At 40.0% G+C, this 23,512-nt stretch overlaps 1 protein-coding gene across 1 annotated transcript in view; it reads left to right on the forward strand.

The window, feature by feature from the left end:
* The window catches only part of RASEF (RAS and EF-hand domain containing), an 88,041-nt gene that overhangs the window by 60,015 nt on the left and 4,514 nt on the right, over nucleotides 1-23,512 (forward strand). The window contains exons 10-16 of the mRNA XM_010840084.1: nucleotides 6,934-7,168; nucleotides 7,493-7,630; nucleotides 7,747-7,894; nucleotides 9,538-9,619; nucleotides 11,069-11,183; nucleotides 14,799-14,918; nucleotides 18,529-18,605. Of these exons, the coding sequence (XP_010838386.1) occupies nucleotides 6,934-7,168; nucleotides 7,493-7,630; nucleotides 7,747-7,894; nucleotides 9,538-9,619; nucleotides 11,069-11,183; nucleotides 14,799-14,918; nucleotides 18,529-18,605 (915 nt within the window). The remainder of the gene's footprint in view (nucleotides 1-6,933; nucleotides 7,169-7,492; nucleotides 7,631-7,746; nucleotides 7,895-9,537; nucleotides 9,620-11,068; nucleotides 11,184-14,798; nucleotides 14,919-18,528; nucleotides 18,606-23,512) is intronic.

Raw genomic sequence — 23,512 nt, forward strand, 5'->3', positions numbered from 1 at the left:
CAACCTTCTTCACACTCCAACTCTCACATCTGTACATGACCACTGGAAAAACCATAGCCTTGACTAGATGGACCTTTGTTGGCAAAGTAACGTCTCTGCTTTTCAATATGCTATCTAGGTTGGTCATAACTTTCCTTCTAAGGAGTAAGCATCTTTTAATTTCATGGCTGCAGTCACCATCTGCAGTGATTTTGGAGCCCAAAAAAATAAAGTCTGACACTGTTTCCACTGTTTCCCCATCTATTTCCCATGAAGTGATGGGACTGGATGCCATGATTTTCGTTTTCTGAATGTTGAGCTTTAAGCCAACTTTTTCACTCTCCACTTTCACTTTCATCAAGAGGCTTTTTAGTTCCTCTTCACTTTCTGCCATAACCCAACATAGAAGCACCTAAGTATATAAGCAAATATTAATGGACAAAAAAGGAAAAATCAACAGTAACCCAATAGTAGTGGGGGAGACTTTAACTCGAATCAATGAACAGATCATTCAGATAGAAAATCAATAGGGAAACATAGGCCTTAAATGACACATTAGACCAGATGGACTTAATTGATATAGAGAGAACATTCCATCCAAAATTAGCAGAATACACATTCTTTCAAGTGTACATGGCACATTTGCCAGGATAGACTACATGATGGGCCACAAAAACAAGCCTCAGTAAATTTAAGAAAACTGAAATCATATCAAACATCTTTCTAACCACAACACAATGAGATGAAATCAACTACAAGAAAAAACTGTAAAGAAACACAAACACATGGGAGACTAAGCAATATGCTATGAAAGAACCAGTGGATCACTGAGAAAGTCAAAGAGGACATTAAAAAATACCAAGAGGTCAATGAAAACTAAAAAATAATGATCCAAACCTATGGGACACAGCTAAAGCAGTTCTACAAGGAAAGTTTATACAATATAAGCTTACCTCAGGAAACAAAAATCACAAATAAACAACCTACCCTTACACCTAAAGCAATGAGAAAGAACAGACAAAACCCAAAGTTAGTAGAAGGAAAGAAATCATAAAGATCAGAAATAAATAAAATAGAAACTAAAAGATATAGAAAAGATCAATGATACTAAAAGCTGATTCTTTGAAAAGATAAAATTGATAAACCTTTAGCCAGATTCATCAAAAAAAAAAAAGAGAGAGAGGGTCCAAATCAATAAAGTCAGAAATGAAAAAAGAAAAGTTACAGCCAACACCACAGAAATACAAAGGATTATAAGAGACTACTACAAACAACTATATGCCAATAATGTGAACAACCTAAAAGAAATGGACAAATTCTTAGAAAGGTACAGTCTCCCAAGAATGAACTAGGGAGAAATAGAAAATATGAACAGAACAATTACCAGTAATGAAATTGAATTAGTAATCTTAAAACTCCCAACAAACAAAAGTCCAGGACCAGATAGCTTCAGAGGTGAATTCTGCCAAACATTTAGAGAAGAGTTAGCAATTATCTTTCTAAAATTAGTCCAAAAAATTGCAGAGGAGGGAATACTTCCAAACTGATCCTCTGAGACCCCCATCACCCTGATACCAAGACCAGACAAAGGTATCACTAAAAAAGAAAATTATAGGCCAATATCACTGATACATGTAGATGCAAAAAAATCTTCAACAAAATATTAGCAAACCAAATCCAACAATACATCATGATCATACATGATTATACATCATGATCAAGTAGAATTTGTCCTAGGGATGCAAGGATTTTTCTGTTTCAATGTGATATACCACATTAACAAGTTGAAGAATGAAAACGATATGATCATCTCAATAGATGAAGAAAAAGCCTTTGACAAAATTCAGCATCCATTTATGATTTGAAAAACTTTCCAAAAAGTGGGCATAGAGGAAACATACCTCAAAATAATAAAGGCCATATATGATGGACCCACAGCTAATACTATACTCAACATGAAAAACTGAAAGCATTCCTCTAAAATCGGGAACAAAGCAAGGATGCCCACTCTTGCCACTTTTATTCAGCATGATTTTGGGAGTCCTATCCATAACACTCAGAGAATAGAAAGAAACAAACGGAATTCAAATTGAAAAGGAAGAAGTGAAATTCACTGTTTGCAGATGACATGAAACTATACATAGAAAATCCTGAAGATGCTACCGGAAAACTGTTAGGTTCATCAATGAATTTGGTAAAGTTCCAGGATACAAAATTAATTTGTATATTAATTTAATTAATGTAATTTTTATATTGCAAATTTATAATATAATAATATATACAAATTTGTATATTTGTCATTTATATATTAATTTTATATCAATTTAACAGAAACCTGTTGCATTTTTATACACTAACACCAAACTATCAGAAATTGAGATATTTTCATTACCATCTCATCAAAAAGAATAAGAATACCTAGAAATAAACCTACATAAGGAAGTAAAAGACTTGTCTAGGAAAACTATAATACAGGGATCCCCAACCCCAGTCTCTAGCCTGTTAGGAACCAGGCTGCACAAAAGGAGGTGAGTGGCAGGGGAGCAAGTGAAGCTTCATCTGTATTTATAGCCACTCCCCATCGCTCACATTACTGCCTGAGCTCTGCCTCCTGTCAGGTCAGCAGCGGCATTAGATTCTCATAGGAGTGTGAACCCTAACCCTAAAGTCAAGGCAAAAATATCCTGAGGTTGCCACAAAATAGAAATAAAGTGCACAATAAATGTAATGTGCTTGAATCATCCTTAAACCATATCTCCCACCCTGGTCCATGGGAAAATTGCCTTCCAATGAAACCAGTCCCTGGTACCAGAAGACTGGGGACTACTGCTATAAGACACCAATGAAGGAAATTGAGGATGACACAAATAGGTGGAAACATATACTGTGTTCCTGGATTAGAAGAATTAATTTTGTTAAAATGACCAGTGCAATCTACAGTCAATGCAATCCCTAACAGTGTAATCCTTAACAAAATACCAAAGGCACTTTTCACAGAACTAGAAAAAAAAATTTTTTAATTTGTGTGGAAACACAGGGCACCCTGAATAGCCAACATCATCTTGAAAACAAATATCAGAGCTGGAGGAATCATACTCACAGACTTCAGACTATGCTACAAAGCTACAGTCATCAAAACAGACACATATATAGATCAGTGGAATAAGATAGAGAATCCAAAAATAAATCCGTGCACTTACAGTCAATAAATATATTACAAGGAGGCAAGAATATCCAATGAAGAAAACACAGTATCTTCAGTAGCTGTCCTGGGAAAACCAGATAGCTTTTATGTAAAAGAATGAAATTAGAACATTCTCTAACACTATATACAAAAATAAACTCAAAATGGATTAAAGACCTACGTGTAAGATCAGGTACCATAAAACTCATAGAGGAAAATGTAAGCAGAACACTCTGATATAAATCATAGAATAGTTTTTGTATCTGTCTCCTAAAACAAAGGAAATAAAAGCAAAAACAAACAAATGGGACCTAATTAAACTTACAAGCTATTACACAGCAAAGAAAACTATCAGAAAATCAAAGACAACCCACTCAATGCCAGAAAATATTTGGAAATGATATAATCGATAAGGAGTTAATATCTAATATACATAAACAACTCATACAACTTAATCAAAAAAGCAAACAACTGAATTAAAAAATTGGCAGAAGAACTGAATAGACATTTTTCTAAAAAGGATGCCAGTGGCCAATAGGCATATGAGAAGATGCGCAACATCACTAATTATCAGGTAAATTCAAATCAAAACCACAATAAGATATTACCTCACACCTGTCAGAATGGGTATCATCAAAAAGAACACAAATAATAAATGATATGACCCAGCAATTCCACGTCTGGGTATGTATCTGAAAAAAAAAAAATTCTAAAAGATACATACAGCCCAGTGTTCATAGTAGCATTACAATAGCCACAATATGTAAGCAACCTAAGTGTCCATCAGCAGATGAATGGATTAAAAGGGTGTAGTGTGTATATCAGAGAAGGCAATGGCACCCCACTCCAGTATTCTTGCCTGGAATATCCCATGGACAGAGGAGCCTGGTAGGCTGCAGTCCATGGGGTCGCTAAGAGTTGGACATGACTGAGTGACTTCACTTTCACTTTTCTCTTTCATGCATTGGAAAAGGAAATGGCAACCCACTCCAGTGTTCTTGCCTGGAGAATCCCAGGGACGGGGGAGCCTGGTAGGCTGCCGTCTCTGGGGTCGTACAGAGTCGGACACGACTGAAGTGACTTAGCAGTAGCAGTAGTGTGTATATATACAGTGAAATACAACTCATCCATTTAAAAAAAGGATTGAAATTTTTTGCCATTTGCAGCAACGTGGATAGACTTGGAGGACGTTATGCTAAGTGAAATAAATCAGACAGAGAAAGACAAATACTGTATGATTTCTCTTATATGTGGAATCTAAAAAAATGCAACAAACTAGTGAATATAACTGGAGAAGGCACTGTCGACCCACTCCAGTACTCTTGCCTGGAAAATCCCGTGGAGGAGCCTGGTAGGCTGCAGTCCATGGGGTAGCTAAGAGTCGGACACGACTAAGCAACTTCCTTTCACTTTCCACTTTCATGCATTGGAGAAGGAAACGGCAGCCCACTCCAGTGTTCTTGCCTGGAGAATCCCAGGGACAGGGGAGCCTGGTGGGCTGCCGTCTATGGGGTCGCACAGAGTCGGACACGACTGACGTGACTTGGCAGCAGCAGCAGTGAATATAACAAAAAAGTAGGCTTACAGATATCGAGAACCAACCAATAGCTACTGGAGGGGAGAGGAGGAAGGAGCAATATAGGGATAAGGTAGTAAAAGGTACAAACTATTAGACATAAAAAAAGCTATAAGGATATATTATACAACAGGGAATATAACCAATATATTATAATAACTATAAATGGAGTATATAACCTTGAGAAATTGTGAATCACTATATTCTGTGCCTATAATTTATATAATAGTGTACATCAACTATACTTCAATTAAAATTTTTTAATCAAAAGCATCTTGTAAATTTAATTTATTGCTTTTGCATCCTTATTGGATTTTAATTTGTATATTTGTTTTAGTTTTGTGTTTTTTCTAAGAACTCTAAAATATATAATAACTTGTGTTATATTTTTTTATATTGTAGTGAAAATATTCTTCAGGCAGAAAGACTAGTTTACTTTTGAAAGGGTATGTATATAAGTTGAGTTTGAGAAAGTCTGCTGCTGCTGCTGCTGCTAAGTCGCTTCAGTCGTGTCCAACTCTGTGCGACCCCATAGACAGCAACCCACCAGGCTCCCCCATCCCTGGGATTCTCAAGGCAAGAACACTGGAGTGGGTTGCCATTTCCTTCTCCAGTGCATGAAAGTGAAAAGTGAAAGTGAAGTCGCTCACTCGTGACTGACTCGTAGCAACCCATGGACTGTAGCCTACCAGGCTCCTCTGTCCATGGGATTTTCCAGGCAAGAGTACTGGAGTGGGGTGCCACTGCCTTCTCCGGAGAAAGTCTGATCTATACCTATATTTTTAATTTAGATTCTGTATGAAGGTGTCTTTTCAATCAGGATTTTTTTCTCTGTCATTCCTAATCAGAAATACAAATAGGTTAAAAAAAATGTTCTGACTAATCATAACATGGAGCTGATTTTTATATATATTTTATATCTTTCATTATATTATAATGAAATGGTTTCTTTAGGTTCCTTACAGCTTGACCTAAAATCAGTGTCAGAAGGAGAGTTTCATAAAAGATGAGACAAATTAAAAAAATGTACACACATTTAGCTAAGCAGATTGAGATATTGTGTGAAATTCCTGTCCCAGGAGAAAGACTTTATAATTGAGCAACATATTTACAGAAAGTTAGGTGATTAAATTACCTTTTTAGTTAATTTTAAACATTTGCTAATGATACCAAAATATTTTTGACTTCTCAGGTTTATATGGCATATATTTCTGTAAAGATTACCCTTTCTTGTCTAAGAATATTCATTTGAGAATATTTCTCATATCTGGAGATCTATGTTTCCTTCCCATTTCCTCTTTCTGATGATATCATATCAAATGGCTAGTATGGTTCCCAATGTGTAGTAGGGACTAAATAAGTTGTTTTCTTTCAATATAAACTTAGATACTTATGGGAATCAAATGGAAAAGCAAAATAAACTGAGAAAATATACATTTATAAAATATTGGCATTTCCCAAGTGGAAAGACCCATCGAAGTCAGGATTTCTAGTTTTTCTCTGGGGCACCTTCTCAGGAAACGCCCTCTCCCCCCCCCCCCCGCCCATCACGTCAACACTTCGTGGCAGAAACCTCGTCTCATATGCCAAACCAGTCCAGGTCATACACGTCTAACTGCCTGTCAGTTTTCACTATGTCGATTAGAGATGTGACTCCCGGAAAAGTTTATCACTTGGCCCTTAGGGTCAACTCTTCCAAGTATTTGAGGAGAGAAGAAACAATTATAACTTCAGCCAAGTGCACTGAATCATTTCTCAGACCGTTGGGTTTTAAGTCTCAAGTCACAATAGAGATATTATCCAGAAATGAACACACTGTTCAGAATATGGTCCGATCATATTAGAATAAAAATGTTCCCATGTTCTGTATACGTTTTTGTTAACACAACTTGAGATTGCATTTACATTCTGGACATTCTGATTCTTTTTGTATAAGGAAGGTGATTTTTTTTAAATGACTTCCTTAATTAAATGTTTGACTTGACTTAAATGTCTTTATCTTAATCGATTGTTGCATAGAATGAACTGTTTCTTTGAGTTTTTTATTTCCCCTGATGCTTAATCCTGGACTACATTACAGCTCTTGGTAAGAACAAAAATATTGGTCTTGATTGCATTGCTCTCTGATTCCATTGCTGTGTCATCTTGAGAATCACTAGCCCTCAGGTATAGCAGTCCTCTCCTTTATTACCAGATCATCCCGCTCTTCCTACATGGATGAGGACTGTGACTCGCTGGCCCTCTGTGATCCCATGCAGAGGATGAACTGTGATGTTGACAGCCTGCCTGAGAGCTGCTTCGATAGTGGCTTGTCTACCCTTCGGGATTCCAATGAATATGACTCGGAGGTGGAGTACAAGCACCAGAGGGGATTCCAGAGGTCGCACGGCATGCAAGAGAGCTTTGGGGGTGATGCTTCGGACACGGACGTAAGCCCTGAAGTCACTGCTTCAAGTCCTAGGCCTGCTCTCCTTTCTTCCACAGAAATACATATCCCACCCTGTTTGAGCTTTATCTGTCACAGGCATTGTTTTAAAGGTTATACATGTGAAACATAGTTGGGAGAACATTTTTCTCTACCAAGTTAGGGAAAAAGGAAAATAGATTTCCTTTTGTGGCCACTCTGTTCCCTAACAGCACTGACTGTTGATTCAGCAGCATATTTTTCTTCTTTTTATTTCACAATGTACATGTGTAATGAAAGACTTTCTTTGTTTTTTAATGACCGACTTTAAAAAAAAAAAAAAATACAGGTTCCTGATATAAGGGATGAAGAGACATATGGCTCAGAAGGTGTGGCTTCCATCCTGGACTGGAAGCCCCCGGGATCTGCTAGTGAAGGCAGTATCATTAGTTCCTCAAGAAAGCCCATCTCTGCACTTTCACCACAGGTATGTGGTTTCAGAGACACTTCTCTTCATGAACACTCTTCATTTTCATGTCATATAACTTACTAGGAAGAAAGCGGGCACTGCCTTTGTCATCCACTGTGGCTTCCTTCCCCTAGACAGACATGGTGGATGAAAGCCATAAATCTTCCAGCTCACAGAAGGCTTACAAGATTGTGCTGGCCGGGGACGCTGCAGTGGGGAAGTCGAGTTTCCTCATGAGACTTTGCAAGAATGAATTTCGAGGAAACACAAGTGCTACCCTGGGTACGGTTCTTTTTCAGAGGATAACCGGAAAATGACCTTCTTTAGGCTGATTCTATTTTCTTTAGGTATTATATTCACAGACCCATAGGTCTCTCTCTTTTCCCTCTGTATAATACATATGTACATGTGTATGTCAATGCTCACGTGTCCTTTGCTATAGAATAATCCTCTGCTTTGGCCAAGGCCTAAATTTCGGAAAGGAAGACTAACAAGGGACTGAGGTATCTGCTAACAAGGGACTAAGGTATCTGCTTACCCAGTGAGATTAACCAAACCGAGTTTAATGCCAGAGATGACGGATTCATTAATTCAGCAAGCTCTTCTGGAGTCCTACTGTGAGCCACGTACTGTTACAGGCACTGCTTAGTCGCTCAATTGTATCCGATTCTTTGAGACTCCATGAACTGCAGCTGCCAGGCTCCTCTATTCATGGGGACTCTCCAGGAAAGAGAATCCTGGAGTGGGTTGCCATGCCCTCCTCCAAGGGATCTTCCCAACCCAGGTCTCCTGCATTGCAGCCAGATTCTTCACCGACTGAGCCACCAGTGAAGCCCTACAGGCACCACAGATACACAGTAAACAAAGTTAGCTAGATCCCAGCCCACAAAGAGGGAAATGGATGAGAAACACATTTTAAAAAACAAGGTTTGGGAGAAGTGCCTTTTGGCACAGGATGCCCAGGGAAAGCCTTTCTGATCAGGAGTCACTTGATGTTGATAAAGTGATCTTACCGATGGCCAGTTTGTCATCATGGTCAGAATTATAGACAAGTGTATGTTCCCTCCCCTCCCTCACAATGGAACACATGAATAATACCTCTCAGAACAAGGAAAAGTAGTTTCCTCATTTCCATATTTGCATAATAATCAGTAAAAGAAGATATGCAAATTATCATATATTATTATTCTTTATCTGGGCTTCCCTGGTGGCTCAGACGGTAAAGCGTCTGTCTGCAATGCAGGAGACCCAGGTTTGATCCTTGGGTTGGGAAGATCCCCTGGAGAAGGAAATGGCAGCCCACTCCAGTATTCTTGCCTGGAAAATCCCATGGACGGTGGAGCCTGGTAGGCTACCGTCCATGGGGTCGCAAAGAACTCTTATTTTGATAACCAGAAACCCTAAAACAGATTGGTTACCCTCTTCACAATGGATGTCTTTGTAAATTTATGGTACTGTTATAACCCTTCAAGATAACAAAGCTGAAAGTTCACTTCAAGTCATAAAAAGCCTAAAATATTTGGTTCAGTTGCTAGAGCACCTGGCATATATACACACCATATACATGTACTTATATACATATGCATACACACATGGATATACCTGCATATATACATAGGCATATTTGTGTGCATGCACACTCATAAAACTGAGTCCATCTAACTACGTGAACACAGAACATAGATTTTCCTTTTGTCCACAGATTAAATCCTTCCCCAAGCCAGCCGATCTCCAAGCCAGATTACAAGTGTGATCTGGCTTATAATTACTATGTGAAGGTCACTCTCATTGATGGCCAGGTTCTTTCCTCTGTCTCGCTGAACTTCACCTTATTGGCTTTGTCTCATCTAAAGAGGGCTTGAAAAGTAAAATCCAAGGGAATTATTTACATCGTGTTCTCCATGTTCTCTTATATTCTTTTTCAGGAGTTGATTTTCAAATGAAAATGCTGATCGTAGATGGAGAACGGACAGTACTGCAGCTGTGGGATACAGCGGGCCAGGAGAGGCAAGTGCTTTCCCAGTGCTTTGAATTCTGCTGGGGTTTGCATGGACAGGCCTTGTAGGACGTTTGGTATCTTTTGTGCTCATGATAATATAGTTCTGATATAGTGTTAGAATTTTAAGAATGCTCACTTTTTTCCACATCCTTTCCTTCTTCACTCTTCCGTCATCAGTCATGTGAGTCCTTCTAAGCTCCCTTTGAACTGGTGACCCATTGGGAAAAGAGAGTGCCCTTTCCTAGTGAGAGAATGTTGGTGAGGCAGCACTCCTGAAAGTGGCAACAGTGTGAGCAGCTGGGGAGCTGGGGCTCCAGAGAAGATGGAGAAGAAGACCTGTTAGCTCTTCTGTTCAAGGGCAGAGAGACAAACTAAACAGCAGAGCTGCATATGGCGACAGACAGTTCCCTCCCTTTCTGTCATTGCTGATGGACAGAAGTGTGAAGCATAGGTCTTAATCTTATCTAACTCTTTGGGAACAGACTGAATCTGGTTGTGCAGCAAAAATTTTGGGGGTACCTGCCAGCCTCTGTAATGGGGCGCCACTTAGGGTATTCAGATTCAACAGTGAATAGACACACACAAATACCTGCTCACACAGAGCTCATATTTTCCAGCAGCATTTTAAAAATGTGTGGTTGACAGGCCCCTATTTAAGATCTTGCAGAATATTATACTTGGTTGAGTTAGGACATATAGATTGAGGTGTGCTCTTCCCCTGGGAAGCCCCCCACACCCCATGTGTGTACCTGTGGTGTTCCACGTGGTTGGGTCTTCTTCCAACCACCCACAGTATTCCCTCCCCACCACCCAAAAAATAATTTTGCTTGGATGTGCCTCTTCTTCCATATTTCTCTGTGTCCCACACCTGGGTTCCAGTAGCTTGTTGCTGAGGCCGACAGTTTTAGAAGTTATGCTCTCAACCTTGTCCTGACTATGCCCTGGGCTTTGTAGACTTCCTTGAGATTGTTTGGTGGAAAAAATGATTGACTTTTTTAAATCACTAGCGCAGATTCTTCTGTTACCTTTCACTAGGTCATTCTAGTCCTCTGGGATGACTCTTTCACAGAAATACGTTGCCATTAGATTCTTCTCAATTGGGCTTGGTTTTTCTTTTTAATATTTTTATTTATTTATTTGCTGCATCGGGTTTTAGTTGTGTCATGCAGGATCTTCCATTGCAGCACACAGACACTCTAGTTGTGGCACAAGGGGTTAGCAGTTTTGCTTAGGCTTAGTTACGCTGAGGCATGTGGGATCTTAGTTCCCTGACTAGGGACCGAACCTGCGCCCCCTACATTGCAAAGCAGATTCTTAACCACTGGACCACCAGGGAAGTCCCAAGGCTTGCTTTAAAGATGAAGGGGGTGGGGGAAGTGAGCATAAAAGAGATGAAGAATGAGGCAACACCAAACTGACTGACTGATTAGAACTGTTACCTTCATGCTTTTTTCCAGATTCAGAAGCATTGCCAAGTCTTACTTCAGAAGAGCAGATGGTGTTTTGCTGCTGTATGATGTTACGTGTGAGAAAAGCTTTCTTAATGTACGAGAATGGGTAGATATGATTGAGGTAAGAAATCAAAACAGACAACAAAAAATTACACGGGAGAGTTATAGGCTGGATCTCAGGAAATGCTGTTTCTCCTTTGTAAAAATGAACTCAGAAACCATTGATCTAGGATCTCAGAAAGAACCTAGATCCACTGATCTAGGCTCTCAGAAAGAACCTGTGGGAGGCAGGGTTCCTAATGGTACTTAGCAGCACTGGTCTCCTCCGCAGTAGCGGGCCAGTTCCCACAGAACCAAGGACACTAACAAAGTGAGCTTCTGAGTGGTGGTGGGAGAGGGGGAAGTCCTGGGTTTTAATATGATCAGAACCCGATTGGCAGCAAGTAAAAATCCAGACAACCCAAGGAAAATCAGTTCTCACAAACAAGAGGGTGATGGAGCTGGGTGTGTAGTGTGACTGGAGGTGTAATAGGGGCTTCCACGTGTGCTAGATGTATAGGTGAAAGCATACCAACACGTGTGCTAGAAGTATAGGTGAAATACCATCACCACCTGGCACCACCCGGTCCAAATTCCATAGGAACTGTGTTCTCTGCCTTCTTCTGATAGAGATTTGGGTCTTTACATACCCAAAGTACTACTAACATACTAATTGGTATTTTAAACATGTGTGCTTACTATCTATGCTTTCTTTTGCTCAAATGAGATGGTGTCTTTCATCTGAGGAGCTTTCATATCCTTTGTTTCATGGTCAATAATTTTTTAGAGTAGGAAACTATTTTGACCACAGTTAATGTGCTGCCAACATTATTAATCACCGTAAAACTACAGTTCAAGCCATGATTCAGCATAGTCTCTTGGGGGAAGAGAAAAAAACCTAGTGGCTAATATAATTTTTCAAGTATGTCTATGATCTATCATTTTTAACAGGCATTAAGTGCAGTGGTGGCTGAACAGAGAACTGATTGCTGTCTGAATTGCTGATTGCTGCTGCTCAAGTCAGCCTCTAGATTCTTTAGTTGGGCCTGTTTCATACCCTGTAAAATACCAAAATGTTCTCTTTCTACTAAAGATGTAAGAAATGACTGACTGAAAAATGGCAATAGGACTCAATGATAAATATGCATTTTGCTCAACTGAAAAATCATGACTGAAAATTATATATACATCAAAAGCATGTTGACATTTATGTAGTATTTTTATTTCACAAAATTTTCTCCATGTTATATTCACCTCTGTAACATATCTGAGAAAGGAAGTAAATGTAATGTTGCTCTCACTTTTTATGAGAAACATGAGTCATAGAAAGTACATGACACTGGCTTTTAGTCATTTAGAGGTTGGAGTGGAAGGGAGAATTAGACCTCCTGATTCAACACAGGTTGTTCTTTTCATGAAGCTCCAGAATGAGCAGCAGGTTAAGAGAAACTCCTGCAATATCAAGAAAGGATCTCCAAAGTAGGTAGTACCTAGAGGAGAGGCATCTACTCAAGGGAACAGAGGAAGCTCTGGGGAGACCAACGAGAGAAGAATGGATAATCCCAACTAACTCACACACAGATATTTAGGATCTATAGCAAATCTGTTTATTATTGAGACTTTTGGACTTGATCTCCCTTTTAAGACTTTGGATTATACTCAAGACAAGGAGGCACAAAAGGCAGGGTCAGCCATAGGGTTGGAAAAAGCCCTGTGTGACGTTACGGCCTATACCAGGTGCCCTACTGCCATAATTTGCTAGATAAGTAAGCACGTACTTGTGGCAAGTGATTCATTTAGCTATTGGTGTTATCTTTCATAGGGTTGGAAAAGGGAGAAAACTGTATTCAAGATGAAATATTGAATTTGTTACTGGAGAAAAAATGAGACGTCACTTGGCATTTGATTTTGACTTATCTCAGTGAGTCTTCACCATGGCTCACCTTGTCTCATTTGGGGAAATTCTGTTGGGACAGTTTATATGGCCACTATAATATGGGTCAAAACTAACAGTGAGATAGTTCAGATGCATGAAAGGATTGGGAAGCAGTGGAGTGTCAGTGCTGAATGGACCCTCTGAATTAATAATTAATATATTTCACTTGAAAACCACTGGGTTATAAAATCTTAAAATTATGGCCATATACCTGTCATGAATAATTTGTTGATTGGATATGTGGGTAAAAATTGAATGGAGACACTTGAGACATGAGATCTCTTTTCGACTTTTACACATTCAAAAATATTTTGGGCATCCCAGTTTTGTGCAGGTATTGGCAGTATATCCATTTAAAAAAACAAACAAACAAAAACAAAAGGCCCTACCCTTTGGAGCTTGTATTCTAGTTAGGGAGATGTAAAAGGCAACCAACATAAGTAAATAAAATGAATGACAGGAAGTGCTAGATGTAGAAACAAAACAAGGCCAGGATAAACGGCCTTATGGGGAGGCAGAGTGCTGCAGGTAGTGCAGTCAGGCCGGTCGGACCAGGAGGTCATATTTGAGTCAAGACTTGAATGTGCCATTACTTACCCATATGGCTTTGAGAAGTCTTGGCTGACTTAAGTGAATATTTGATTAATGGCTTCCATATGATCCTGAGCAGTTCCCCACAGAATGCAATTACTCAACACATTAATGGGTGGGGTCTAGTCTGGGGGAGGGCTTTTCATTTCCTTCTCCCCTTTGCTTTTACTTCATTCTGATGCATTCCGTTGGAGGAGAATGGTGAAGTATAATTTTAGTTTCAAGGCTCATTTTTGATGCTGTATCAGGTGTGGCACCAAAGTGGGTGAGCACCCGGCTGTGTTTAGGCACCGCAAAGGGTCATTTCCCCACGTGTCAGTCACCACTGCTGCTTCGCTTGTTTAGGAGCCAAAAGGCTGTTTTTCTAGTCACGTAGTCTTCTATTCTCATCATAGCCTGCTGAGGGGGGCTTACTGACCCCTTCATTTCACAGACAGGGAAATGGAGTCAGAAACAGGAAGAGATTTGCTGGATTTCACTCAGTCACAGCCGGTGAGCAGCCAGGTGGTGGGAGAGGTGGAGTCTCAAACTCACTTCTGCCTCTCACATCTTCCAGTCAGTCAGCCAGCTCCTCTGTGAAGGCCACAACAGTGTGCACATGCTAATTGGGGAGCATTATCCTGAGAAACTGGTACTTTGAATGATTGCTCATCGACTCCTCACAAGAAATATGTTGATCTTTAGGGCCTTTGTATTTTGCTTCTGTTGTAAGCCAGATAGCGGTGAGTGTGGAACTTTCAGACTCCTTTTTTGTCCCCTCATAGCTGAGGGAATATTTGTGTGTTTTGTACCTGGGATAATGAAGCCGGCTTGTTATCACCTCTGTTTGGAGTGAAAATTATAGCAAATTATGTGAGCACTACAGCTAAATGTAACTCTAGGTCATGCATCTTGAGTTTGTATCGATTTCTGTAGTGGCAAGGATGATGGAGTCATTTGGACCTTGGCCCTCACCCTTACAACATCTTATTTAACCTCTCTGAATTTCAGTGTTCTGGTCTGGAAATGGGGAAAAGTTTGTGTCCTTTTAGAGATACTTTGAAGTTTAAAGATATTGTCTGTACACCATGTGGTATACAAGGGGCATTCAGAAACGGCAGCTGTTGTCATCATCCTCATAACTTGTCCAGTGTTTCATGTATGCACCATTTTTTCTTTTCTTCATGGTAGGATGCAGCCCATGAGAGCATTCCTATCATGTTGGTAGGAAACAAGGCTGATCTTCGTGACACTGCTGAAGCAGAGGGACAAAAATGTGTCCCAGGGTACTTTGGAGAAAAACTGGCCATGGTAAGAGTAAGAGTGGGTCCAAACTAGAAGGGGTCTTTCACTTTTCTCTATGTGTGCTACCTCCACTCTGTGTGATGGGTTTTCTGTCCTTACACAGACAGAATTCCCAGTGCCCCCTATCCACCCCATGAATGTAAATAATTAACAACAAGAATTAAATCCCTTGTGGGGGTAAAACAATCATGTGATCATTTTCCCCACTGAGTATCAGTGAAAAAGAGGAGGCAAAATTCTCCTGTCTTCTTCCTCACTCTTCCCCAGTTCCTGGAACCCTCCTCTAGTCCTGGGATCCAGGTAAAGGAATAAGAATGGGTGTCCTGTTTTGAAAAGTTGACTTTGGTTCCAGAGGGTCACTGTGCCAAGGAGCAGCGGATGATGCAGGGTGTTAACTGGGTGACAGGGTGAAGAGAATTGGTAGACATGTTCTTTTTTCTAAGATTTGTACTCAGTTGGAATAGTATAAAATTATTCTTGGTTACGCACTTGTATAAGGAATGGGCCTCATTTTTGTTCAGATTACTATTGTGGGCAGTGCTTATTCTCTCATCATTGTCATTATGTCAGAATCTTCATGGCCTTCTTATGATTTGTTTTACCCAAACAAGGAATCAGATGGCCCTTGGGTCAAATAAGTTCTTACCGTAACAGTCTCATTTGACATAGCTACATTGTTGTCTATCATCATCAATGAAAAGACTGCTCTATAACACAAACAAGTGAACTTTAAAAAGAAGTTTCAATTTCCCTATTTTAAGTTGGAATTGTTTCTTATTTTAAATGTTATAACTGTGAGCCAAATATGATAAACATTAAAACTAGGCAATGAAATACAGACAAGATCCATTCAACACATATTTAATTGTATTTACCATGTGAAAAGTACTTTATTGTGAGCTGAGCAAAGGGTAGAGAACAAAAGAGACCATCCTTGCCCTCACATAGTTTACTGTCTAGGGGAGACAGACATTAAACCTATGTAATCCACTTGTCCCCCCTAGAGAGCCATCATTCCTGGCCGCATGCCAACTTTATTCCTTCTCCAAAATTTCTTATTGGTTCCCCAAGGTTTGCTTACTTATTATGCATCTCATGTCCACCACCCTCCTGCATCCTCTAAGGCCATCTCTATTTCACCCGGTAACATCCTGACTATGAAATTCAGCAGCAGAACTATCCATTTCTACTAGAAATAAGATTCATTTGGGGAATTATTCTAGCATTGCTGTGGATTGAGGGGGTCATGAGTAAAAGCTTCACAGTAATCTTTCCCCATTGTTTGGTTGTTCCTTTCTCCCTGCTCCAGAGTATCCATCATATCCTCTCCCAGTCCCACACAGGAACCAGGTAAACCATACTTAGCCCCACCCTACACACAGTCCTCCTTTCCTAAAGGAGTTGTTTCCAGCTTGTTAGACAAAGACACACTTCATCAATTACAATTGTGGCAAGTGCCGTGCTGGAAAAATACATGTCAAGAGGTTTTATAATAGGAATTCCTAGTGCTGACTTCTTCATCCTTCTCAACTTCAAGGAAGGATTACTGAAAAATTGAAAAGGCAGGTAAAAGTCAGCCTGGTGAAGTGGGTTACTAAGGATATAGGATAACCTAGGTAGTGGTAACAACAGGTGCAAAGGTCCTGAAAATGAAAGTCGCTCAGTTGTGTCTGACTCTTTGCGACCCCATGGACTGTACTGCTGCTGCTGCTGTTGCTAAGTCGCTTCAGTCGTGTCCCACTCTGTGTGACCCCACAGATGGCAGCCCACCAGGCTCCCCCGTCCCTGGGATTCTCCAGGCAAGAACACTGGAGTGGGTTGCCATTTCCTTCTCCAATGTAGGAAAGTGAAAAGTGAAAGTGAAGTCGCTCAGTCGTGTCTGAGCGGGGTGCTGTTGCCTTCTCCGATGGACTGTACAGTCCATGGTATTCTCCAGGCCAGAATACTGGAGTGGATAGCCTTCCCTTCTCCAGGGGATCTTCCCAACCCAGGTATCAAACCCAGGTGTCCCACATTGCAGTCAGATTCTTTACCCACTGAGCCACAAGGGAAGCCCAGAAAGGTCCTGAGGTGGGAGAAAATTTGGAGCATTGGAGAAATAGAGGGATGGCCAGGGTAACTTGAGCGTTGTGAGGGAGAGTGGCCACTAGTAGAACTGAGAGGTTGGCTGGGGCCCCATACAAGCATACCTAGGCCTTGTCAGCCAGGTAAGCGTTTCAATATTGCTTGTGAGGGATGGGAAACATCAGAAGGTCTGAAGCAGAAGAGTGATAACAATCAGTGACTGTATGTATAACCACTGGGAGGTTAAATAATAGAGGACTAGAAAATGTCCATTGGTTTTAGCAACACAAAGGCTGCTGAATCTCATTAGAAAAGGATGATATGGTGAAGAGGGGTGTGTTAGCTGCTGGCCTAAAGGAGACATACTTCTGATGGACATTTAATTCCTGTGTGGTTACCTTAAGCTATCATTTTTATCTGTCTCAAATTATTTGATAGAGAACATTTGGTGGCATGTGTGACTTTTGGATATAAGAATGTTAAACTATGAAATTTTGTATAGTGGGATGGGTTTTGGAGGGGGTGCAAAATAAAAATTCTCTGGGTGGAATATTATTCAGCCATTAAAAAGAATGAAATAATACCATTTGCAGCAACATGGATGGACCTAGAGAGCATCATACGGAATGAAGTAAGTCAGACAGAGGAGAAAAATTATAAGATATCCCTTATATATGGAATCTAAAAAGAAATTATACAAATGAACTTACTTAAAAAACAAAAACAGATTCACAAACTTTGAGAAGGAACTTATGGTTGCCAGGGGGAAGGTTGGGGGAAAGGGATAGTTAGGGAGTTTGGGATGGACATGTACACACTGCTATATTTAAAATATATTTAAAATAAATATAAAATATATTTATATTTAAAAATAGCAGCAAGAACCTACTGTATAGCACATGAAACTCTGCTCAGTGTTATGTGGCAGCCTGGATGAGACAGGGATTTGAGGGAGAGTGGATACATGTATATGTATGCCTGAGTCCCTTTGCTATTCACTTGAAACTATCACAACATTATTTGTTAACTGGATGCTGCTGCTGCTGCTAAGTCACTTCAGTCGTGTCCGACCCTGTGTGATCCCATAGTCAGCAGCCCACCAGGCTCCCCTGTCCCTGGGATTCTCCAGGCAAGAACACTGGAGTGGCTTGCCATTTCCTTTTCCAATGCAGGAAAATGAAAAGTGAAAGTGAAGTCGCTCAGTCGTGTCCGACCCTCAGCGACCCCATGGACTGCAGCCTTCCAGGCTCCTCTGTCCATGGGATTTTCCAGGCAAGAGTACTGGAGTGGGGTGCCACTGGATATACCCTAATAAAAAATAAAAAGTTGTTTTTTTTAATTCTTTGACTAGGAAATGTTACTGGAATAACTAGGCTCAAATGTGTTTTTTTTTTAAAGTCTTGAAACTTTGAATCCAATTACTTAACTATTATTTTTAGCATACTCAACAGGGGAATATTTTTATTTTATTGATATTAAAAGTGAACATTCCAGGAAACCTAATCAAAACCTTCATTTAATTGTATATACATATATATATGTTTTTTTACAGACCTATGGGGCATTATTTTGTGAAACAAGCGCCAAAGATGGTTCAAATATAGTGGAAGCTGTTCTCCATCTTGCTCGGTAAAGTTTTGCCTTATATTTGAAAAACTGAATGTAGGATTGAATTTTCACTTAGCTGCTGTATGTGTCAAATATATTGACTATAAAGTGAATCTATATTGGGGAACACTGTCTTGTCTTTCAGTAGTGGTTGGAGAAACAGTTTTTGAAAAAACTGGTAATGCTGCTTGTTCCCTGTGAACATTGGGAAAATACCTCTACTGCCAAACAAAAGCAGGTGCATCTGAGGTGTCGTTGACATTTCTGCAAAATGTCACCACAAAGCTAACAGCTGACGTGTATGAATCATTTCCAGGAACCAGATTTTAAACACAAGAGACCATTATGAATATAACTATGTATTATGACATTTTCCAAGGTAAAGGAAAAAAATTTCACAAAGCAAATTGTATATCATGCCAGTTGGAAGCACTTTGTTTACATTATTATCCAGGTAATTTTTAAGCTTAGACAATGGTGTTAATAATAAATAACATTTTGGGATGTGGATTAGAATGAAAACTGCAGCATTGAGGAACTTGGATTTCACTGTATTTCAATTTTTGCAGTATTCTTAGGAAATAACAGTGTTTTCTGTTAGACTTATTTCTTCTGCTAATTTTCTGCCACAAGTGAAAAGATGATTCTTTACTGATCCAACAGTTTAAATATAAAAAAAAAGAAAGAAAAAGTATAAAAACGTGTGTTATCAAAATCCAGCCAATGAATTTTAATTGCTGACAAAGCAAAACCACTTTAGGCATGTAGTTCTGTGTCTGACCATTTGTGAGATTCTGGTTTTTATAAGAATCTTAACTTTAGTAGAATAAAGGGCTCAGCACTACCTTCACCTCGGGTAGGAGGTGCTATATTGCTGCCCCAGCTGAGCAGGAAAAGAAGCTCCAGCTAAGGCGCTCTGCGTGGCTGAGGGCTTCTGCCCAGCACGCTGGAGGAGTGTAGTGTCAGGAGGCTCAAAGTCCAATCTTAAATCTTCCCCGAACACCTGTGGAGTCGTGACTAAGTCCGGCATTTCTAATCTGTAAAATGAGGGAAGGGGCTAAAGAAAATGATCCGTAAGGCTTTCTAGTCCTGACAGCCTATGAGTCCATAGATAAGTGTGTTGAGTCAGCCTAGCAGCCCCCCTGTTTACAATGTAGCTTTACTTAAAACAGCTATGTGCAGAAGCATTTTGATAACAAGGTCACTTCTTGTGAATCACTCATCAGAGAGCTCTTTAAATTGTTGTTGAGACCTCTAGGTTACTTATGTTAACAATATGTTAAATAGGAAAATTATAAATAAAGCAAATCTGGAGAGCCTTTAATTTGCTTTATACCATGTCATCTGATTGATTGTCAGAGTACCAAGTCTTAAATGAAAATGGTTTCGTTTCCACCAGTAAGATAACTTTAAAAAGTTTTACAGCCTTCAAAACGTTGTGTATAATGCAAAACATTAAATTCTTGACTTGATCTCATAAGATAGTTCCCATAATTCCATTTCATACCATGTCATGTCTTAAAACCTGATCTAGAAAAGTTTATGGATTTTCACTGTCTGAAACAGTGTTTGTTTTTAAAGGGAGGCCATAAGTGTTTGGTTAACAACCTGAATTCCTTTGCCTTTTCTTGAAAAACATCTCAATTCCAAGAAAAGTCGTTCCTAGAAATTCAGTTTCCCTGTAGGGCTGACAGGACGTTCATTCCAACTACTGTCCATCAGTAAGTCAGTCTGCCGCCACTAGAGCCACAGGCTTTAAACATTTTGCAATAGATTCAAGTACAACAAGCATCAAATTGGTCAGTGGCCTGAAATTTGAGAAAAACATAAAAAGCTCAGGCTGAAAAATCAGTTCAGCACCATTGCTGAACTCACTGGGTGTAAATCTGTCCATAAGACTGATTCATTTAAAATGCAGTTAAGCATATGGCAGTTTGGGGTGAGGTAATTTAGTTTTCCCAACCTTAAACCTGGTTTAGATGTTTGGAACTGTATTTTCCTGAGTCCCTTAAAGTGGGAGTGCCTGCATTTTGAGTAGATTTAAGGAAACGGAAGGCCAAGTGAAAAATACAGCCTGTTTTTCTCCCTTAATATTTGCTTTCAAGGTTCAGTAATGTCTGCATTATTATGAGTGCTCAGCATGAAGGCCTTGTAGGGATATCAGGGTATGTAAGATAGGCTGTTCAATTTAAAATTAGAGGAAAAAAAGAAAACTATGACCAGGCAGCCATATGATGCATAGCTGATAGGGGCCTGTTGGACCTCCCAGGAGAGAGAGATGTATGTTGTCTTGTGAAGATGCTGTGTTTACTGTGCCCACTGTACAGATAAGAAAACTGAGGTTTAGAATGCTTTATCAGCTTGCTCAAAGTGACACAGCTGCTAAGTGGCAAAATTAGGACTTTGCACTACTCTGAATCTCTGATTTGCCTTTTAAATGCTGGCAATTTCAGGATTCTATTCTTGCTCTTACTTTCTCTGCCTAATGTCTTCCATCCCCATGGTTCCTAAAACTGTGTCTAGAAGGTGACTTCCAATTTCTATACTTTTAACTCCCATTTTTTTTAACTCCCATCTTTTTTAAAATTCCATGTTCCCACCCACCAACAAATGGAAATTCCATAGATCTGAGTGACCCAACATAGCTAAATCCTAATGTGTTTTCTATAAAATTGTTCTTCACTCTATACTCCCCTTTTCAGGAAACTATTAACATTATAATAAAAAAAATAGTAACCTAGAGTCAGTCTTGACTTCTTCCTTTTTCTTCATCATCTGCCTCTAGTGGGTTCTGAGGCCCTAATGATTCGGTGACCTCTCTGCACTTTTTATTCAATCTGTCCATATTCTTTCTCTAATCAGGGTGATCTTTGTAAATAAAAATCCAATTAATACTTTCCTGCCTGCACCCCACATTGGTGTCCGACCTACAGCAAAGAACCCTGTCTCTTTTAGCAAGTGGCTAACAGTCCCCCAGAGCCAGATCTCACCTGCCTTTCTGTTTGCATCTCTTCTTGCTTCCCAAATGAAGGATAATCTCTAGACACAGCAAGGTTGCCTCCAGTCATGGCCAGGTTCTTTTATTCCTCTTTGTCTCTATGCAAGCTGTGACCTCCCTTCCTCTTTAAATGAATCCCTATCCTGCCAGTAGGTCGGCTCCACTGTGCTTGTGTGTTAGCAGCTTTCAGGACCTGGTAACGATTTATTTAGATTATCTGGCTCTCAGAGCTCACTAGTTGAGGATCCCAGAGCCTGGCATAAGTCGGACACTTGTTGAATGACCCGGTAGTCAAGATTTTGCATTTGGAAGCTGTATTAGTTTTCTGTTGTCACTGTAACAAATTCCTACTAACCTAGTGGTTTAAGCAATACAAATACAGTTCAGGAGGTCATAAATCTGAACCAGGTCTTATAGGGTGTTATGGGTTGAACTGTATATCCTCCTCCTTTTCCTGAGTCTTTGTTTCCTCATCTGTGAAGACAGTGATGCTCACCTGTCACGTGACAGTGTGTGTGTTGTGTGTAATAAGGACTACGTGAAAACGTGTAACATAGCATTTATTAACTGGTCTTCAGCAAGAACTAGTTTCCCTTTTCTTTCCTACTCAGGTGCAGCGGTTTTCCAAGTTTAGCACATCAGCTCCTTTGGCCACATGAGTGGCCAAAGTACTGGAGTTTCAGCTTTAGCATCATTCCTTCAGAGAAATCCCAGGGCTGATCTCCTTCAGAATGGACTAGGTAGATCTCTTTGCAGTTCAAGGGACTCTCAAGAGTCTTCTCCAACACCACAGTTCAAAAGCATCAATTCTTCAGTGCTCAGCTTTCTTCACAGTCCAATTCTCACATCCATACATGACCACTGGAAAAACCATAGCCTTGACTAGACGGACCTTGGTTGGCAAAGTAATGTCTCTGCTTTTGAATATGCTATCTAGGTTAGTCATAACTTTCCTTCCAAGGAATAAGCGTCTTTTAATTTCATGGCTGCAGTCACCATCTGCAGTGATTTTGGAGCCCCAAAAAATAAAGTCTGACACTCTTTCCATTGTTTCCCCATCTATTTCCCCTGTTTCCCCATCTATTTCCCATGAAGTGATGGGACCAGATGCCATGATCTTCATTTTCTGAATGTTGAGTTTTAAGCCAACTTTTTCACTCTCCTCTTTCACTTTCATCAAGAGGCTTTTTAGTTCCTCTTCACTTTCTGCCATAAGGGTGGTGTCATCTGCATATCTGAGGTTATTGATATTTCTCCTGGCAATCTTGATTCCAGCTTGTGCTTCATCCAGCCCAGCGTTTCTCATGATGTACTCTGCATATAAGTTAAATAAGCAGGGTAACAATATACAGCCTTGATGTACTCCTTTTCCTATTTGGAACCAGTCTGTTGTTCCATGTCCAGTTCTAACTGTCACTTCCTGACCTGCATATAGGTTTCTCAAGAGGCAGGTCAGGTGGTCTGGTATTCCCATCTCTTTCAGAATGTTCCACAGTTGATTGTGATCCACACAGTCAAAGGCTTTGGCATAGTCAACAAAGCAGAAATAGATGTTTTTCTGGAACTCTCTTGCTTTTTCCATGATCCAGCGGATGTTGGCAATTTGGTCTCTGGTTCCTCTGCCTTTTCTAAAATCAGCTTGAACATCTGGAAATTCACAGTTCACATATTGCTGAAGCCTGGCTTGGAAAATTTTAAGCATTACTTTACTAGCATGTGAGATGAGTGCAATTGTGCAGTAGTTTGAGCATTCTTTGGCATTGCCTTTCTTTGGGATTGGAATGAAAACTGACCTTTTCCAGTCCTGTGGCCACTGCTGAGTTTTCCAAATTTGCTGGCATATTGAATGCAGCACTTTCACAGCATCATCTTTCAGGATTTGGAATAGCTCAACTGGAATTCCATCACCTACACTAGCTTTGTTCATAGT

The sequence above is a fragment of the Bison bison genome, unplaced genomic scaffold (genome assembly GCF_000754665.1).
Source record: "Bison bison bison isolate TAMUID 2011002044 unplaced genomic scaffold, Bison_UMD1.0 scf7180017864141, whole genome shotgun sequence".
NCBI lineage: Eukaryota > Metazoa > Chordata > Mammalia > Artiodactyla > Bovidae > Bison > Bison bison.